The sequence below is a fragment of the Drosophila kikkawai genome, chromosome X, assembly GCF_030179895.1.
Source record: "Drosophila kikkawai strain 14028-0561.14 chromosome X, DkikHiC1v2, whole genome shotgun sequence".
Lineage (NCBI taxonomy): Eukaryota > Metazoa > Arthropoda > Insecta > Diptera > Drosophilidae > Drosophila > Drosophila kikkawai.
Genome location: NC_091733.1, coordinates 8,365,934 through 8,381,168, shown reverse-complemented (window position 1 = coordinate 8,381,168; position 15,235 = coordinate 8,365,934). Strand labels below are relative to the sequence as shown.

Here is a 15,235-nt window from a genome sequence, read left to right as displayed (position 1 = left end):
TTCTATTACGTGATGGTGTACTTAGTCTTCCCCCTTATGTAATCAGTACTTCCAAAAATAGATTTAAACAGTGAATGTTTTATATTATAACAATATTTCCCGTTACAATTTACAATCATATTTAAACTAAGCACTTAGAAAATAGTCTACTTCAAATTAATAAACAAATATGCCTCCATTCAATTTCAAAACAAGTTAACATTTGCACTCCTGTCAAAAAGGGCCCAACAAATTTTCTCTTTCCCACAAAACTCGGTTTCAATTTTCTTTCATCAAACAAAAAAAAAACCCAAAAATTTAAACAAAATCCGAAATATACACACCCACACAGACCCAGCAAATCCAACAAATAAGCCAGAAATCGGAGGGGTTAAGAGAAGCGATCACCAAATACATACATAACACCCATATATCGATACAGATCCGAGAATCAGCAAAAAGCCAATCCAAAGAAAACTTAATTTTCGGCATTTAAATTTATCACCAAAAGCACCTTAGCAATAATCCCCTTGTCCTGTCCACGCTAAGCGATCCTCCGAAAAGTTGGACTTCTAGAGTGAGACAGATTCGGGATCAGCTATACAGTTACTTAGGAGGAGCCTCTCACTGGGCCACCCACAAAAAGTTTAAGCTGAAATCAAATCAAATTCCATTTCAAAACCCATCAAGCAGCAGGATAAGAAGGCCGGAGAAAACCCAGAGATTATCTGAACCAGAGACGGAAGCGGATATACCTTAGCATCCTTCCTCTCTCTCTAAGGCTAAGTTCCTGTAAGGCCAGTCTATCGATGAGCAGCCCAGCCGGATCCAATTAAGCCTGTAAGTATATCCTGTATACCGTTGGACAGGCAGTGAGCCGTGTGTGTGCACACCACTCCTGTCCTGGCAGGCAGGCAGGCGGAGGACACTCGAAATGTTTGCTTATAGAACCATCGAGTAATCGGTTTTTCTCAATCAAAAATGCACCTCATGTCCTAAGTATATAGTTGTGGGAGATTCCTTAAGAACATTCCCCAAGGGTAAAGCTTGAATGGTTATAAAGATTCATTTCTAGACTATCTACATTCATTAAGAATCATAGATACTTATCTAGATCTCCGGTTAAGTGAACCCCGAGGACTCTTACTAATTGGTTACTCAATCAAAGAAACACCTTCATGTCCTTCGAAGTTGTCCTGGAATAGAGGGTTTCCCTACGCGCTCCTATAATGAATATTCAAATCATAGAACACAGATTCATCTCTAGAATGAATCATATATAGCCTTATACAAAGCTCAATGCTCAAGTTGAATATTTCCGGTCAAGACCCGAGATCTATTAAAAACATATAATTTGCTAGTGGCTAACACACCCCCCGCCCCCTTAGTATTCGTTCTCGTGTCTGCCTTTCATTCATAATTCCAATGATGGTGCGGAATGCTCCTTCGTCTCCTCCGGCTCCAACTCCGGCACAGCGGGGCCTCCGCTGCGTTGCCACATTGTACGGCTGACAGACAGACAGACAGTGGGCACTCCGCGATGTGGATGGCGGAGTAAACGGAAGGCGAAGGCGAACATCACTTGGGGATGACCCTCTGTGGAACGAAGGAGGTTGCGTGTTTGGCGTCTATTTTGAAATGTCTCGTCGGCGCAAGATGCGCGTGGCATGAATGGAGGAGCGTCTGCTTTCCACATTTTCGTATTTTATTTATTTTGCCCTGAGCTATGCTCCACTCTCAGTGCTCTTCCTCATTCTAATCGAGCGGCGTCTGCTTCTAAATTTAATGCATTCCCTCAAGTGAGGCGAATTGCATGGAAGATGCGAAAAGAAAGCAGAAAATCGGATCAAATTTAAAGTTCAACAGCCGTTGGTGAAAGGGAAAGTTGAAATAGTATATATAGAGAGGGGGTGTGGAATTCTGGGGGGGGGAGGAGAGGAGGGACCAGAATTAGAAGGAAGACATTCCTTAGCGTTTGGGAGGGGGGGCTCTTGGCGGTGTCTTAAATAGCTTTTTTAAACCAAAATATCTGGGAGATACTCTTTATCTATCTCAAGGATACTAAAATAGTTTACATCCCTCTGGCAGGTCTTTTATTGCTTTTGAAGACCAAAGAATCTGGAAGGATATTGGAGATATTGATCTCTGGCAGGTCTTAGATAGCTTTTTGAGACCAAATAACTGACAGATACTTTTTCCCTATCTCAAGGATATAAAGATAGATAGGGGTGTACCCTCTTTCAAAAGACTCTTTCCCCAAATTCTAATATTTAATTGGTTGACATATCTTGATTAAAATTGAAATTTTAAATAACTTCAATTAAGATATTTCTATTTTAAGGATAGTCACTTCTCTTTACCTCTCCTCACCTCTGGGAGATTTATTTTCTTGGCAAAGATAACGCCCTAATAGAATCTTCCATCTGGTGGGATCTACTCTCCACTTCCGTTTCAGCTTTTTTTTTGGGGGGGGGGGAGGTTTGCATATCCGCGATGGATGATACCCTTTTCTTCGATCGCCTGGAGGCAACTGTACCGCTTCTATGTATGGCAGCAGCAGCAACAGCAGCGCTCCTTTTGACGCGGTTTGTCCTTGAGCCGGCGCTCTAAGAAAGCTTAGGTAGGCAGGCGGCGGCAGACAGCTTACGCAGCTGGTTGGCTGCTTTTGCCTGGATGCCTGGAGGATGATGCCTTATCCCTCGGAAGACCCTCTCTCATCCCTTTTGCAGCTCGTCGCGTTTATCTAGTCCTTAGAGAGGTGTCCTGTAGCCAAACGGGCTTCGCAGTACGCGTTCGTTCAATTGTTTAATGTCCTGTTTTGTGTGTATAAGGATAACGTAAAGTTGTGCGTTCTGCTGTCTGCTTTTACCTTTCAGCTGAGCTCTAACTGAATTCCAGAGAACCGCAGCTAAACTGCCTCATCTGATTATTCCGGTCACAGTTTCCATCAGGTGATTTTCCTCTCCCCTGAAAAATCAATTTGCCTTGCTTAATTACTAATTTTCATTTGAGAAAAAGTTGCTAAAAGCTAGAGAAACTTTATCTCAGTTATCCTTTTGCTGGCGTTAATTTATTTCCAAGGTTTTCTAGGGTTAAGTCCCCTGTTTTCCCAACATTAATAATTAGTTTTAACAGAAGAATCAGCTAATTAAGGACGAGAGCAAGGTCAATCCTTTCGCTTGTAGGTCCCTCATACAAAATCAAACACAAAAGTTTTAAGTGGGCAGCATATGTTGCCTTGGAAGGATTTACTTGCCATATGTAAGCGGCTTAAAATAAGTACCTCCCACACACTGTATCAAGACGAGTCCTGGCTCCGTATCCTTGTCTGTCTGTGTGCAACTCAATCAAATTCGAGTGCGTTCGCCATTGCAGTCGGTGCTCAATGCAATCAACCACCACCGCCGCCCACCCAAAGGATATCACACACACATAGCTCTCGGCAATTTCATTCGCGTTACCAAGTGGGTGGCATTGGGTGGTCTCCGTGCAAGGGGTTGCTGCACTTTGCTGCGCGCGCCATTTTCCTCTTGCGAGAAAAAAAAAAACGAACAGGACATGGGAAGCCCTCGAAAAGTGTGCAAACTGCAACAGGCGTTCTTCTTTTTTTCTCTTGCCATTTGCCAATTGCCATTTGCCGGGGAAGGTCAAGCCCACGCCCACCGGTAGCCCATGCATAGGGTTAACCTCTGGTGGGATGATGTTGCAGCCGCAGGAGTCGCCACCCCTCCGGCAGGAGTGCCACTGCTTTTCATCATCCCTCAAAGAGCCCTTTTTCGGAAGCCAGGCAGGGCGAGGCGATGCACTTTTGTTGCTTGTTGCAAATTGCTTGAAATGATTGCGAGGACAAAAAGCTTTTCAGGCTTCGCCACCTCTAATTGGCTTGTCGCAGGCGAGGCAAAAGGAGCAGCAGCAGCAGCAAGGAGCAAGGAGCAAGGGTGGAACTAATTTAAACCATGTAGCAGAGCCCACCCTTGGGTGAGAGATGAGGCCTATTAAACGTCAATTAATGTCACCTTCAACAACTGCAATTGCTGCTGCTGCTGCTGCACCATCCTTCCACCTTCCTTATTCCCGCTTCCCTCTTTGTCCTTCCTTCTTCCTTCTTCTACCTTAGTTCCTGGATCCCTACCCTTACCCTGGCCCCTGCCCTGTTCTTACCCTCGCGCATCCTGATTTTGTTTTGATTGCGACGCGTGCAAGACCGGGTACACTGAAGGGTCAGAGTGCGGCCAAAGTGCAGTTGCTGTGCATGCAACAAGTGAGCTCCTTTGCTTGCTCCTTTATTGTTGCAACAGGGGAACAGGCGGAAAGCTACAACAATAAATACAAGCATCTTAGGGCAGCTACAGTTTGATTTTAAAAGCGCCTTCAACACTTTGAGTGTGATGATATCTCCTTAAAAGTCACCAAGTTTGTGGAATAAAAAAAGGATATTTTGTCGCATTCTATATACTAAAGAGTGGGAATCTATAAAACTGATAGTTAGAAGAGTAATTTCTGCTCTTAGTCCTTGCCACTTTAGGGGACCCCTACTCCTAAAAATTCTTTAAATTTTAGATTCCAAAAAGGATAATAAATAGCAACCTAGTTAGGGATAAATATAATATATAATATTTTAAAAATTTATGAATGAAATTTGTTTTAAGATCTCTAAATTTTCAAAAACTCTTTAGTTATAAAATAACACAAACTTACCATACATAGATAAACTAATAAAACCCCTAAAATCCTTGCCAAGAAAGTGTTAGCACATGGCTCCCCAAAAGAAATCCAAAAAAGGTGCTATTCAAAAATTGGGGTATTCCCGGGGCCACTTTCACCGCGCTTGGACTTGAACTTTCGGCTCAAGGACATCGCTGTACTCAGGACTAAGAACTAAAGGGAGCAAGCAAAGGAACAACCTTGTGGCCCTCCTCGCGCCCTCCCAAAACTATGTACGATTCAGTGGGAAACTGCGAAACCAGCTTAAAGTGTCCCCCGCACCGCTGTTCCCCCTTCCCCGAAGTTCCTAGCTCCTGTGCTCGCATTTCGTTTTTCAATTTTTCGGCTGCTTTTTGCGTTGCTTTTTTTACGTCTTTTCTAAGAAAAAAAAAAAAAGGGCAGCAGCAGCAGCAGAGCCAGGAATACAGAGCAGAGTAGCTTTTATGTTTGTGTGTGTTCGTTCACTTCCTTTGCCGCTTCCTTCTTCCTTTTCGCTTTTCAGTTGAGTTCAGTTTTTCGGTTTTTCGGTTTTTCGGTTTTCAGAGAGCTTAAGCGCCGCCGTCGTCACCATCGCTGCACCAATACCAAGCCAATATCCTTGGCGGGCGCCCGTGTGTGTGTATGTGTGCGTGTGCATGTGTATATCCCTGGATTCCTATGTGTGCTCTTCTTGCTTTTTTGGCAACGCCAGCAGCGATGCCAACGCCAACGCCAGCGCCAGCCGCAAGATGTGGCCAAACGAGAGAGACAGAGTGAGAGATAGAGAAAGGGAGATGGGGGAGGGGGAGTGTGATAGAGAGACAGAGAAGGGGAGAGAGGCGCAGCAGTCCTGTGCATCGTCCATCTCGTTCCCACGCACTCTACACGCGCGCGTCTTTTCTGCGCCGCTTTTTGAGTGCAATTTTGGAGTGGAGACTGGAACAACTGGTCAACACAGTCCCACTTCCATAACTCGAACTTTGAGTGTAAACTCGACGATGTGATAAGAGCCTAATGATAGTTTTATTTTTAGATTGTTAATAGCATTTATAGGTTTTAATTCAACAAATCAAAATTGAGCCGGAATCTTTAGTTTTTGGTTTACAGATTCTTCAATAGTAAAGAATGGAGAAGAGGCCTAGCAGATATCTATACCTCCATAATTATCCTTTGTTTTTTACTCTAAATTTAATATATTTAAGAGAAATTCCTTGAGATTTTACATTTAAAACTATGCTGATGTTAGACTTTCCTATGGTTTCTTAAAGGAGAGATTTGCTAATTTTAAATTAGTTTTTAATGATAATGTTCTTATTCTGGTAGCCAGTATCAGTTTATAAATTACAAATACATATTTTAATACTTATGCAGTAAAATAAATTTAGAAAGCCCCTACTTTGTAAGTTTAAACTTTTTAAAATTTATTTAAATCCAAATAAGTCTGAATATTAGCAACAAGACCCATTTCTAGGTACAATTTTATATGTTTTGCAATTCTCAATTTTATTATAGTTTATTTTAAGTGATCAAAATTTTAATATTTAACATATAACATGTTTTTAAATATGTAGTTTTGCTTTATATTTTCTTAAAAAAATAAAATGTATACATGTATGTATAAAAAATCTGCTTAATCTAGGCCTCCATTTTTTCTAGATTTCATCTGAGTCTCATTGTTTTAATTGCCGCTTTTATCAATTTCCGCGCCACTCAACGAAAGCGCAAAAAAAAAAGAGTGAAAAAGCGTCGGAAACCGAAAGCCACTCGACCCACTCGCACTCGGTGGCAGGCAATCCCACTCAAAAGGCGGATTCACTCACCGAAAATTTTTCGGCAATCCGCAGATAAGCACACATACCAGTGCACGGGCTTTCTTGGTTTGGTTTTTGCCTTGTGATTCTCCTTTTTCGCCTTCTCCAAGCGAGCGAACCGTGTGAGGTGGCCTGAGTGTGTGTGTGCACGCGCGTCTGTGTATGTGTGTGTTGTGTTTCTACGCGCATTGGAATTTCGGCAATTTTGGAGTGGAACTGCGGCGTCGCAGTCGCTGCCGCAATCGCCGCCGCTGCCGGTGCTGCTGCTCTGCCTGCCGCCGCCGCTCGCTCGGTCGGCAGTTCAGTGTCTGAAAACGCTCCTAACTGTAAGCAACGTAGCAGCCTCACCGCGAGTCGCGACCGCCGCTGCCCCAAATAAAAGAAATTATACAAATCCCAACACACAAAAAAGAAATACCAAAAAACCAAAAACAGCAAGCGAAAAACACACACGAGAAATAGCCAAACGCAAAACATCCGAAAAAACACAAGACGACAAAGGAGAAGAAGCAGCAGCAACGCAGCCTTGAATCAATTTTTTTGTTTTGTGTTACACTTTTCCGTTTTTTTTTTTTTTTTTTTTTTTTTTTCGTCGTTTGTTGGTTTCGTTTTTTCGCGCCACGGATACAACACGGATAAAGCAGATTACGGATACGTTAGCGGACCACAAATACGGATAACGGATCCACCGTACAACTATCATCCGAGTGAGCGCGCGCGAGAAAGATAGATAGCGTGAGGAGGGAGAGGGAAGTTGCGTGGGGGTTTTTGTTGCTGCTTCTACTTTTTTCGTGGCATATTTGTATTTTTTTCTTCCCACTTTCGTTTAATTCGTTGGCCTTTCTTTTCATGTTCTTTCCTTGCCTCTGGCTCTGTTTGTGTGCGTGCGTGAATGTGTGTGTTTGTGCAACAAAAACAACTCGGCTTCACTTTTTTTTTCAAGTTTTTTTGTCTTTCCAAAAAAAAAAAACACAAGCGTTGCCAAAAAAATAAAACAAATGTAAAGTTTAAAACACGCGCTTAAACCCAAAAAGGAAAGAATAACACGAAAACTCACATATAAATATATGTTGTTTTTATTTTTTTTATTTGGTTTTTCGAAAAGGCAACTCTGACATCATCTGCAAAGCTCCAACACTCCACTGCAAGAAAAAGCGGGCAACTCTTTGGCGCACACAATAAGCAAATCGACAAACAAACACAAGACACCAAAATAAAAACAACAACAGATAATAACAACAACACGACGAACAAGCATTAGAAAAGTAAGCCAAAAGACAACAAAAAACGAATGAGAGGCCGAAAAATTTCCCCAATTTTGGGCCATATGCGAAATTCGTTTTTTTTTTATTATTTCGTCTACTTATTCACCACAAAAAAATAAACCAGAAAAGAAAACAACAAAAGCAACACAACAATAAAAAAATGCCACCAACAAAAACGCACGCACACTCACACATATGCCAAGATCAAAGTCAACTCAAATGAGGCTCTCTCTCTCGCCTCCTCTCACGCATCTAATGTCGCCGCCACCCGCTCTCACGCGTCGGCGCCGGCGTCGCTGCTCCACCGCTCTCCCACACTGTCCCACTCTCGCTCGCTCACTCACTCACTCTCTCAGTTAGTCGCGCGCTCAGCCGAAAAAGAAAGCCGGCCGGCCGGTGCGGCGTGTCGATCGCAGCTGCAACAGCTGTTAATGTTAACCCTTGCATGGGTGGGCCCCCCTCCCGTCGATTGCACTCTCCTCCGATAAATTGCAAAATCCAAGCCACAAAACTAATTGCTCTTTTTTCCACCTTGTCTTTCACAGATAACTCTTTTTTTTGGCCCAATTGACACCAAAAATAAACAAACAAAAAACCACTAAAGTAACAACAAGGACAACAAAAAAACAACCCATCCGATTAAAAGTTTCGAAATTAAAGCTCTTAACTTAAGACAACAGGGAAAAAGTTTTTTTTTCGAGAACGTAAATTAAAAAAAAAAAAAAAAACAAGAAATGCTAACGCGACACCAATAAAAATTCAACAACCATCGCTCGCTAAACGTTTTTTTTGCCCCGGGTCAACAGCAGCAGCAGACTTAAGCCAAAAGTTTCGATCCAGCAAAAATTCTGGCTAAAACAAAGAAAATTAAAAAATAATTATAAAATATAATTAAAAAAGAAACGAAATCAAATACCAACGTGAAATCCATCAAGGACATGAGGTAATCAAGTAATTGAGCGCGCAAAATTCAAAAAGTCATCATTCCACACGTAACACGTAACCAGCACAAAAAAGAAAACCAAACAAAACAAAAAGTAAAAGCAACAAAAATATTAAAAAAAAAAAAGAGTTAAAGCAGGAGTTAAACGAAGACGAGCTACAAAAACATCAAAACATAAAACAACATAAGCAAAAAAGGGATATATAAACCACCGATTTCCGATTTCTTTTTCGGATTCGCGTTTCCAAATCGCCAATTTGAAATTCTAAAGTGTTCTTTCTGCAACAGTTTTCGGTTTCTGCTCCCCGTATTTCGTTATATTTAGGCGTATATATATATATAATATATATAACCGACTCGCGTAACATAACACAGCACATAATATATATATATCAAATATATAATATATATACGTACGAAAGAGCCCCCCTACATCATCCAAAAACCGAGTACAATGGCATCCGAACTGGACCAATTCGCCGACCTGGAACTATCGAAGGAGGATCGCGAACAGATCTTCGATCCACCTTTGGATCGACAGCAGTTGGAAGGTGCTGGCACCTCAAGGTACGTACATTATATCCTCTATATACAATATATACTATAAAATCCTGCGAAAAATCGATCGAACCAGGCCTTTTCTCTATCCAAAATAAAAAGAAATTCCATCCACAAACACTCCTCCATCTTTCATTGATCTTGATGTAATCCGTAGCTTTTGTAGTTTGTTGTGTGATGCTTTGTAGCTTCTTAGTGCGGGTTTCCAGCTAGCCACACACCCACCACCCACCATATAATATATATCCACCCATATTATCTTGTCCACTTGGAAATGAGATACTCTCAATGCCTGAAGCTCGATGCTTGTTGAGCGATGAGCGATAAGCGATGCTCTCACCCCGCAGATACTCCTCAGATGCCAGGCGAAAATGGCGCCAAAAAGGTTGGCGATTTGATGCGCCCCTCTAGGGTTCTCGACAAAAAAAAAAAATAAGTAGAGGCAAAAAAAAAAATCCAAAATAAGGGGAAAGAAGTTAAGGCTCTCATAAGTAATGGGAAACCTGGAGGAACCCTGTGCGAAACCAGAGACGTTCTGCTTGCTCCTCCTCTCTGCCCAATCCACAATTGCACAAATTATCACGCCAAATAACATGAAGTTCGCCCCTCACACGGTGCCACCCAACACCCAGCACCCAACCAACACCCAACACCCTAACGCCCCTGACACCCTGACACCCCCTTTGGACATACAACGCTGCTAAATAGCAGCTAATTTCCTGTGATAAATTGGGCATATCACCGGGAGACAGCCACAGGCTCAGGCATTGGGCAAAGTAAAGTAGGAAAAAAAAGGGCTCTCAGGGCGGAGAGGATCCGATCCGATCCTATCCCCGACCCTCGTCAAGGTTCCCCCCTCGAGCCAAGCTCAAGTGGTGTAAGTAAACACTGAGCGGCCTAGAACAAGCTTGGGTAGGCGAAACCATCATCATTGTCACATAAAAAGCCTAAAAAAAAAGAAATAAGGAAGCCAGGGAACCAGGAGGCAGCCACTACCTGTCTTGCCCCTAAGGCCTCCGCTCTTCCGATCCTCCCCATCTTTGCGATCCTTACGATCCTGATTTCTGGGACGAAGGATCGCCCGGCCAACCCCCGATCTGACAAAATTGATATACTTGCCGCACGCTGCCGAGGAGAAACTCACTTAGCATCCTCGTCCGTCGTCCTCAAGGCTCGTATGCAGATCAATGATGGATAGATCGAAGCTAGACCCAACTCAGAGTGCCAAAGATAATGTTTGTGTTGCACCTAAACAGATTAGAGTCTTTTATTTCTCTCTGTTCGATAAAAGCGGCCAGTAGCTATGTTGCTACCAGACCTAAACGGATTAAATGTTATTTGAAAGGGATATATAAAAGATATCAAAAGATGAGATCTCTGGGTAAGTCCAAGAATAAACTAAACTCAAATGGTATCCTGTGGTATTTTGAATTTTCAAGGATATCATTAAATGTTTGCTACTATAAAAAGAACTTGTATTAGATGCAAATAAGATAAAGCTCTTGAAAATATATTCCAAGACTGACTTCTCCATTGGAATGCAACTTTAAATGGTTTGCAAGAAGGTCCAAGAACTAACGAAACTAAAACGATATCCTTTGGTATTCCTTGTTGTCCTTGCAAGGCGGCACTCGAAATCGGATTCTCGCCCACAACCTTGTCGTCGTAGTCGTCGCATCCTGGCATTTGAAATCCTTCGTGCCACTCGGCAATTCACACTCTTCTGCACTCCCCGCTGCGGCACAGCTTGTTGCGTGTTAAGCCGCTTGTTGCAACAACGGCTAAGCCGGTAGGCAAACGAAGGCAGAAAGCCGGGAGCATTCGCAGGAATCCCAACTAATTTCCTGCCAGAATGCAAAGTAAACAAAGCGGCGGCAAAAATGCAAAAATAATAACAAAAAGCAGCAAAAAAAGAAATATATGTACATACATATATATAAAGAAGGAAAAAAGCCTGGCATAGAGGCCAAAAAGTATCTCACAGCCGAAAAGAAAGAAGAAAACGAAACGAAATCTTTTTCTGTAGCATTTGGTTTAATCCTCCAAAGGAAACATGCCGCTGCCACAGGAGGCATCGGTTTGCCTTTGCTCTTCGCATGAATTTGAATTTGAATCTCAACGAGGACTCGGCTCGGACTTGGTCTTGGTCTTGGTCTTGGTTTTGCCTTTGCTTTTTGGGATTTTTGCTTAGAAAAAGAAGGGTTGAGAGCTTGACCCAGAACGCCATCGAGATGAGATCGCATCTCTGTGGAATCTCTGTTCTCGAGCGTGTGTGTGTGCGTGTGTTGTGTGTATGTCTTGGTGATCTCATGATCAGGTTTCTCAGGAGAGTTGGCGGTTGGAAATATGATTTTGGCAGAGTTTAGGGGCTTTCCTGCCAGCTTCTTTGTTTTTTTGTGTGTTTTTTTTTTTTTTGTGCTTGTGTTTTTTTTTTTTGTTTGTTTTGTGTGTTCGAACAAATTTTTTTTTTCGTCCATTCTGTTTGTTCATTTTCTAGTCGCAAAACACGTTTCTCATATTTCCAAAAACTCCTCGCTCTCTTTACTGCGAGTGCGCTCAAACAATTTTTAATTATACGACGAGGCAGGCGGCGGCTTCCTTGCTTCTAATGTCGGTTCACTTGCAGACGGCGGATGGGGAGGTTCCTGCTGGCCAGCAATTTGTCCTTTGCCGCTTTGCTGCCTCTTCTAATCGCAACCCTTTTTCGGTTGCAAGAGATCCGTGTATCTTTTGTGCCACTGCTTGCCACTTAGCCGGTTAGCTGGTTGGTAGCTTCATCCTTCATCCTCTGGAAGCCAGCAGCAAATTTGATTCCCATCGATTATCAACTCCAAGGGAGGCTGCTACTGCTACTGCTGCTGCTGCTGCTACTTCTATACGCCTGCTACTGCTTCTGCTTGTGCTTTGCTCGCCTTTTTGATTGACAGTCAAATTAGTAGGGCAGAGAGTGCCCTTTTTTTGGGGGTAGCTTAGATGCGATCTAGACAGAAGCCGCCAGCAGCAGCTGCTACTTCTTTGCGGATCTCGGGGCCTCCTGACCTTGGTTTATCGCTCCATTCATTCCATACCATACTATACCGATCCTATCCAATCGCCCCCGCCTTTGTCTGCTCGTCACAATGCCAGAACTCGTTCCCCGAGATGGAGATGGCGGGGATTGTGCACTCAAAACAAAAGCAGCAAAGAATTAGCCAATTTTCTAAATAGAAGATACAAAAAATAATAATAAATATTAATATAAAATAAATATCGAGGAAGCTCCTTTTAATCAAAATATTTCCTGCTTCAAGAGTATCTTTCTAAAAGATATGGAAATCTTGGCTATAAAATAAGTCCAAAAAAATAATCACTATAACATTTTTATACCCTTGCAGGGTATTATAATTTCAGTCAGAAGTTTGCAACGCAGTGAAGGAGACCTTTCCGACCCTATAAAGTATATATATTCTTGATCAGCATCAACAGCCGAGTCGATCTAGCCATGTCCGTCTGTCCGTCTGTCCGTCTGTCCGTCTGTCCGTCTGTCCGTCTGTCCACCTGTCCGTTTCTACGCAAACTAGTCCCTCAGTTTTAAAGCTATCTAAATGAAACTTTGCATATAGTCTTCTATATACTCTCACTGCTATATATGTCGGAACGGGCCGGATCGGACGACTATATCATATAGCTGCCATACAAATGTTCGATAAATTTTTAGAAAAAAAATTATAACTTGGCTGTTTTTCAATATTTTTGCACAATTTTTTAGATATGGCCATTATATATTATTTCAGAATTTCGATAAAAATTTCATGAAAATCGGACGACTATATCTTATAGCTGTCATAGGAACGATCGGGAAATTAATAGGAAAAAAACTATAACTTCATTGTTTTTCAACGTTTTTTCATCTACTCCGGGATATAAGCTTATTTTATTATTCTAGAATTTTGGCACAAATTTCATAAAAATCGGACAACTATATCATATAGCGGCCATAGGAGCGATCGGTAGATGTAGAGAAAATGTAAAGCTGGGAATGCAAAACTGTAACTGTCAAACTGTAAACATAATAATATAGGTAAAATGTAATGAAATAATATCTGCAAGGGTATACAAACTTCGGTGTGCCGAAGTTAGCTTCCTTTCTTGTTTAAATTTATTTTCTCTTAAGTACTTGACTTTTTTCGCGGTGTATCTATAGAATCAAACGTTGAATGAAATCAAGTACTAGGGGAATGGCGGGGGCGGCAGGGTCTCGAGACACTTTCTTTACCTACATTTGTCCAAAAACAAAATACGCTCTGGCCCATATTGAGATAGAGGTGAGAGGCGTGGCCCGCCAAAATTCCCGCTGCTGGAAAAATTCGATTGCTGGAAGTGAAGTTGAAGTTGAAGCTTGTTGCACAGCGGAAGAGCAGAAGGACACCGACTCTGTCCGGCAAACAGGATGCAAATTTTTTCGTATTTCTTTTTTTTTTGCGAGTACAAAACTCTTCTCAGGTAGACATGTATCCTCGGTGTCTGTGTGTTTGTGTAGGAGTTTTGTGCTACGTAGGTTGTCAGGTAAAAAAGAAAAAGAGCCAGTCCTGGCCTGCCCTAATTTTAAGAAGATGCTTTAACCAACCAAGTTATAAGTTTGTACCACTTTCTGACAGGCGTCTGATAGTCCTTAACTCTTCATGATAACTGTTCTTAAGGCAGCTTTATACCATATAAAGTATGTATATTATTGATCAGCATAAATAACCGAGTCGATATAGACATGTTGGCAGAAAAGACATTTATTTTGTAATTTTATAATTTTAAAAATTTAAACTATGTTTAACCCCTGTCATTGACTATTTATTGGTATAAATGAAAATTTTTTTCCCAATTCCGATAGACTGCAGAAATGTCGATTATTCATCAGCTTCTAATGGCCACACGTTTCTTTAGTCTTGCTCTCTCGTCGCCATCCCGTTCTTAAACTCTCTTGTAGCGCATTCTTGCCGATTTGAATTGTTTTTGTTGTCGTTTTTTATCTGTTTTGTTCTACCAAATTTTTGTGCGCTCCTTTTTGGGTTTGTGTTCATTAGAAATTTCCAAGAATTCCAGCGACAACGCACACACGCGCATGGCTGGAAGACGATTAAAAAAAAAGAGAGCCAGCGCAGAGAGTGACGACGAGGTATTCCATTCCCATACCAGATTGGAGATCGCTTGATCTGGAGATTCGTGTTACTGCTGGCTTAGTTTTTCAAAACCCCGAAAAAAAATACAGAAAACACACAAAAAGGAAGTAGCAGAAACACACGTTCAGAGAGGCGTGGAGTTTGGAGTCTATATATCGAAGCTTAACCCCTTAGTACCCTTATTGATCAGTTCATTTTATCCTTGTATCCCCTTTGCGAGATCAGTATTTACATTGTACTTTTACCTTGAGTAATCATTTCCTCTAAAAGTTTCCTTAGACGGTTCGAACTTGGCAAGATGTACCTGTTCCTTTCTGTTCCTGTCTTAGATATGTATGGGTCGTAGTTCCTATGTATATACAGCCTTGGTCCTGCAAGAAATAGGGTTGTGGTTTCGGCACACGTAGCAAAAGGCCACCTTTCCCTACCAGGACTTTCTTTCCGTTATGACCACTTTCGTTTCTATTCAATTCGATTCGGCCAGCTGCCAGGAACCAGGAACCTTTTGCCAACCCTTTTCGTGTCCTCGAGAGTGTCCTGCGAGTGAGTCCCCTGTGATCCTCGATCCCAGATCCTTTGAGTGATCACGCAGGTAGGGATACAAAATTACCTAGCAGGGTCTTGTTTTGCCCTGTCCTTAGCCGCTTCCTGGCCAGCGAGCGTATTGTTTGTTTAACTCGTATCTGCTGTGCCCACCGTCTGTGAAGAAAGCATTTCACTTGCGGAAAGGGAAGAGAAGAAAAGGCAAGGCGCAGGGGTTGCGCGATTCCTATTCCCGATTCGCTTCGATTCAAGTCGACAGCTGCCGAAGCTTTCTTCTGCGAAAGCTCCGCCAGCTTAAAG

At 42.1% G+C, this 15,235-nt stretch overlaps 1 protein-coding gene across 3 annotated transcripts in view; it reads left to right on the top strand.

Annotated features, from left to right (window-relative positions):
* Window positions 1-201: 201 nt before the first annotated feature.
* Imp (IGF-II mRNA-binding protein) overlaps window positions 202-15,235 on the top strand; it is a 33,577-nt gene continuing 18,543 nt past the window's right edge. For 2 of the 3 annotated variants that reach the window (XM_070288194.1, XM_070288193.1), the window contains exons 1-2: window positions 202-819; window positions 8,284-9,248. In XM_070288194.1, the coding sequence (XP_070144295.1) occupies window positions 9,136-9,248 (113 nt within the window). In that variant the 5' untranslated portion in view covers window positions 202-819; window positions 8,284-9,135. The remainder of the gene's footprint in view (window positions 820-8,283; window positions 9,249-15,235) is intronic. The other variant, XM_070288195.1, reaches the window with a different exon arrangement.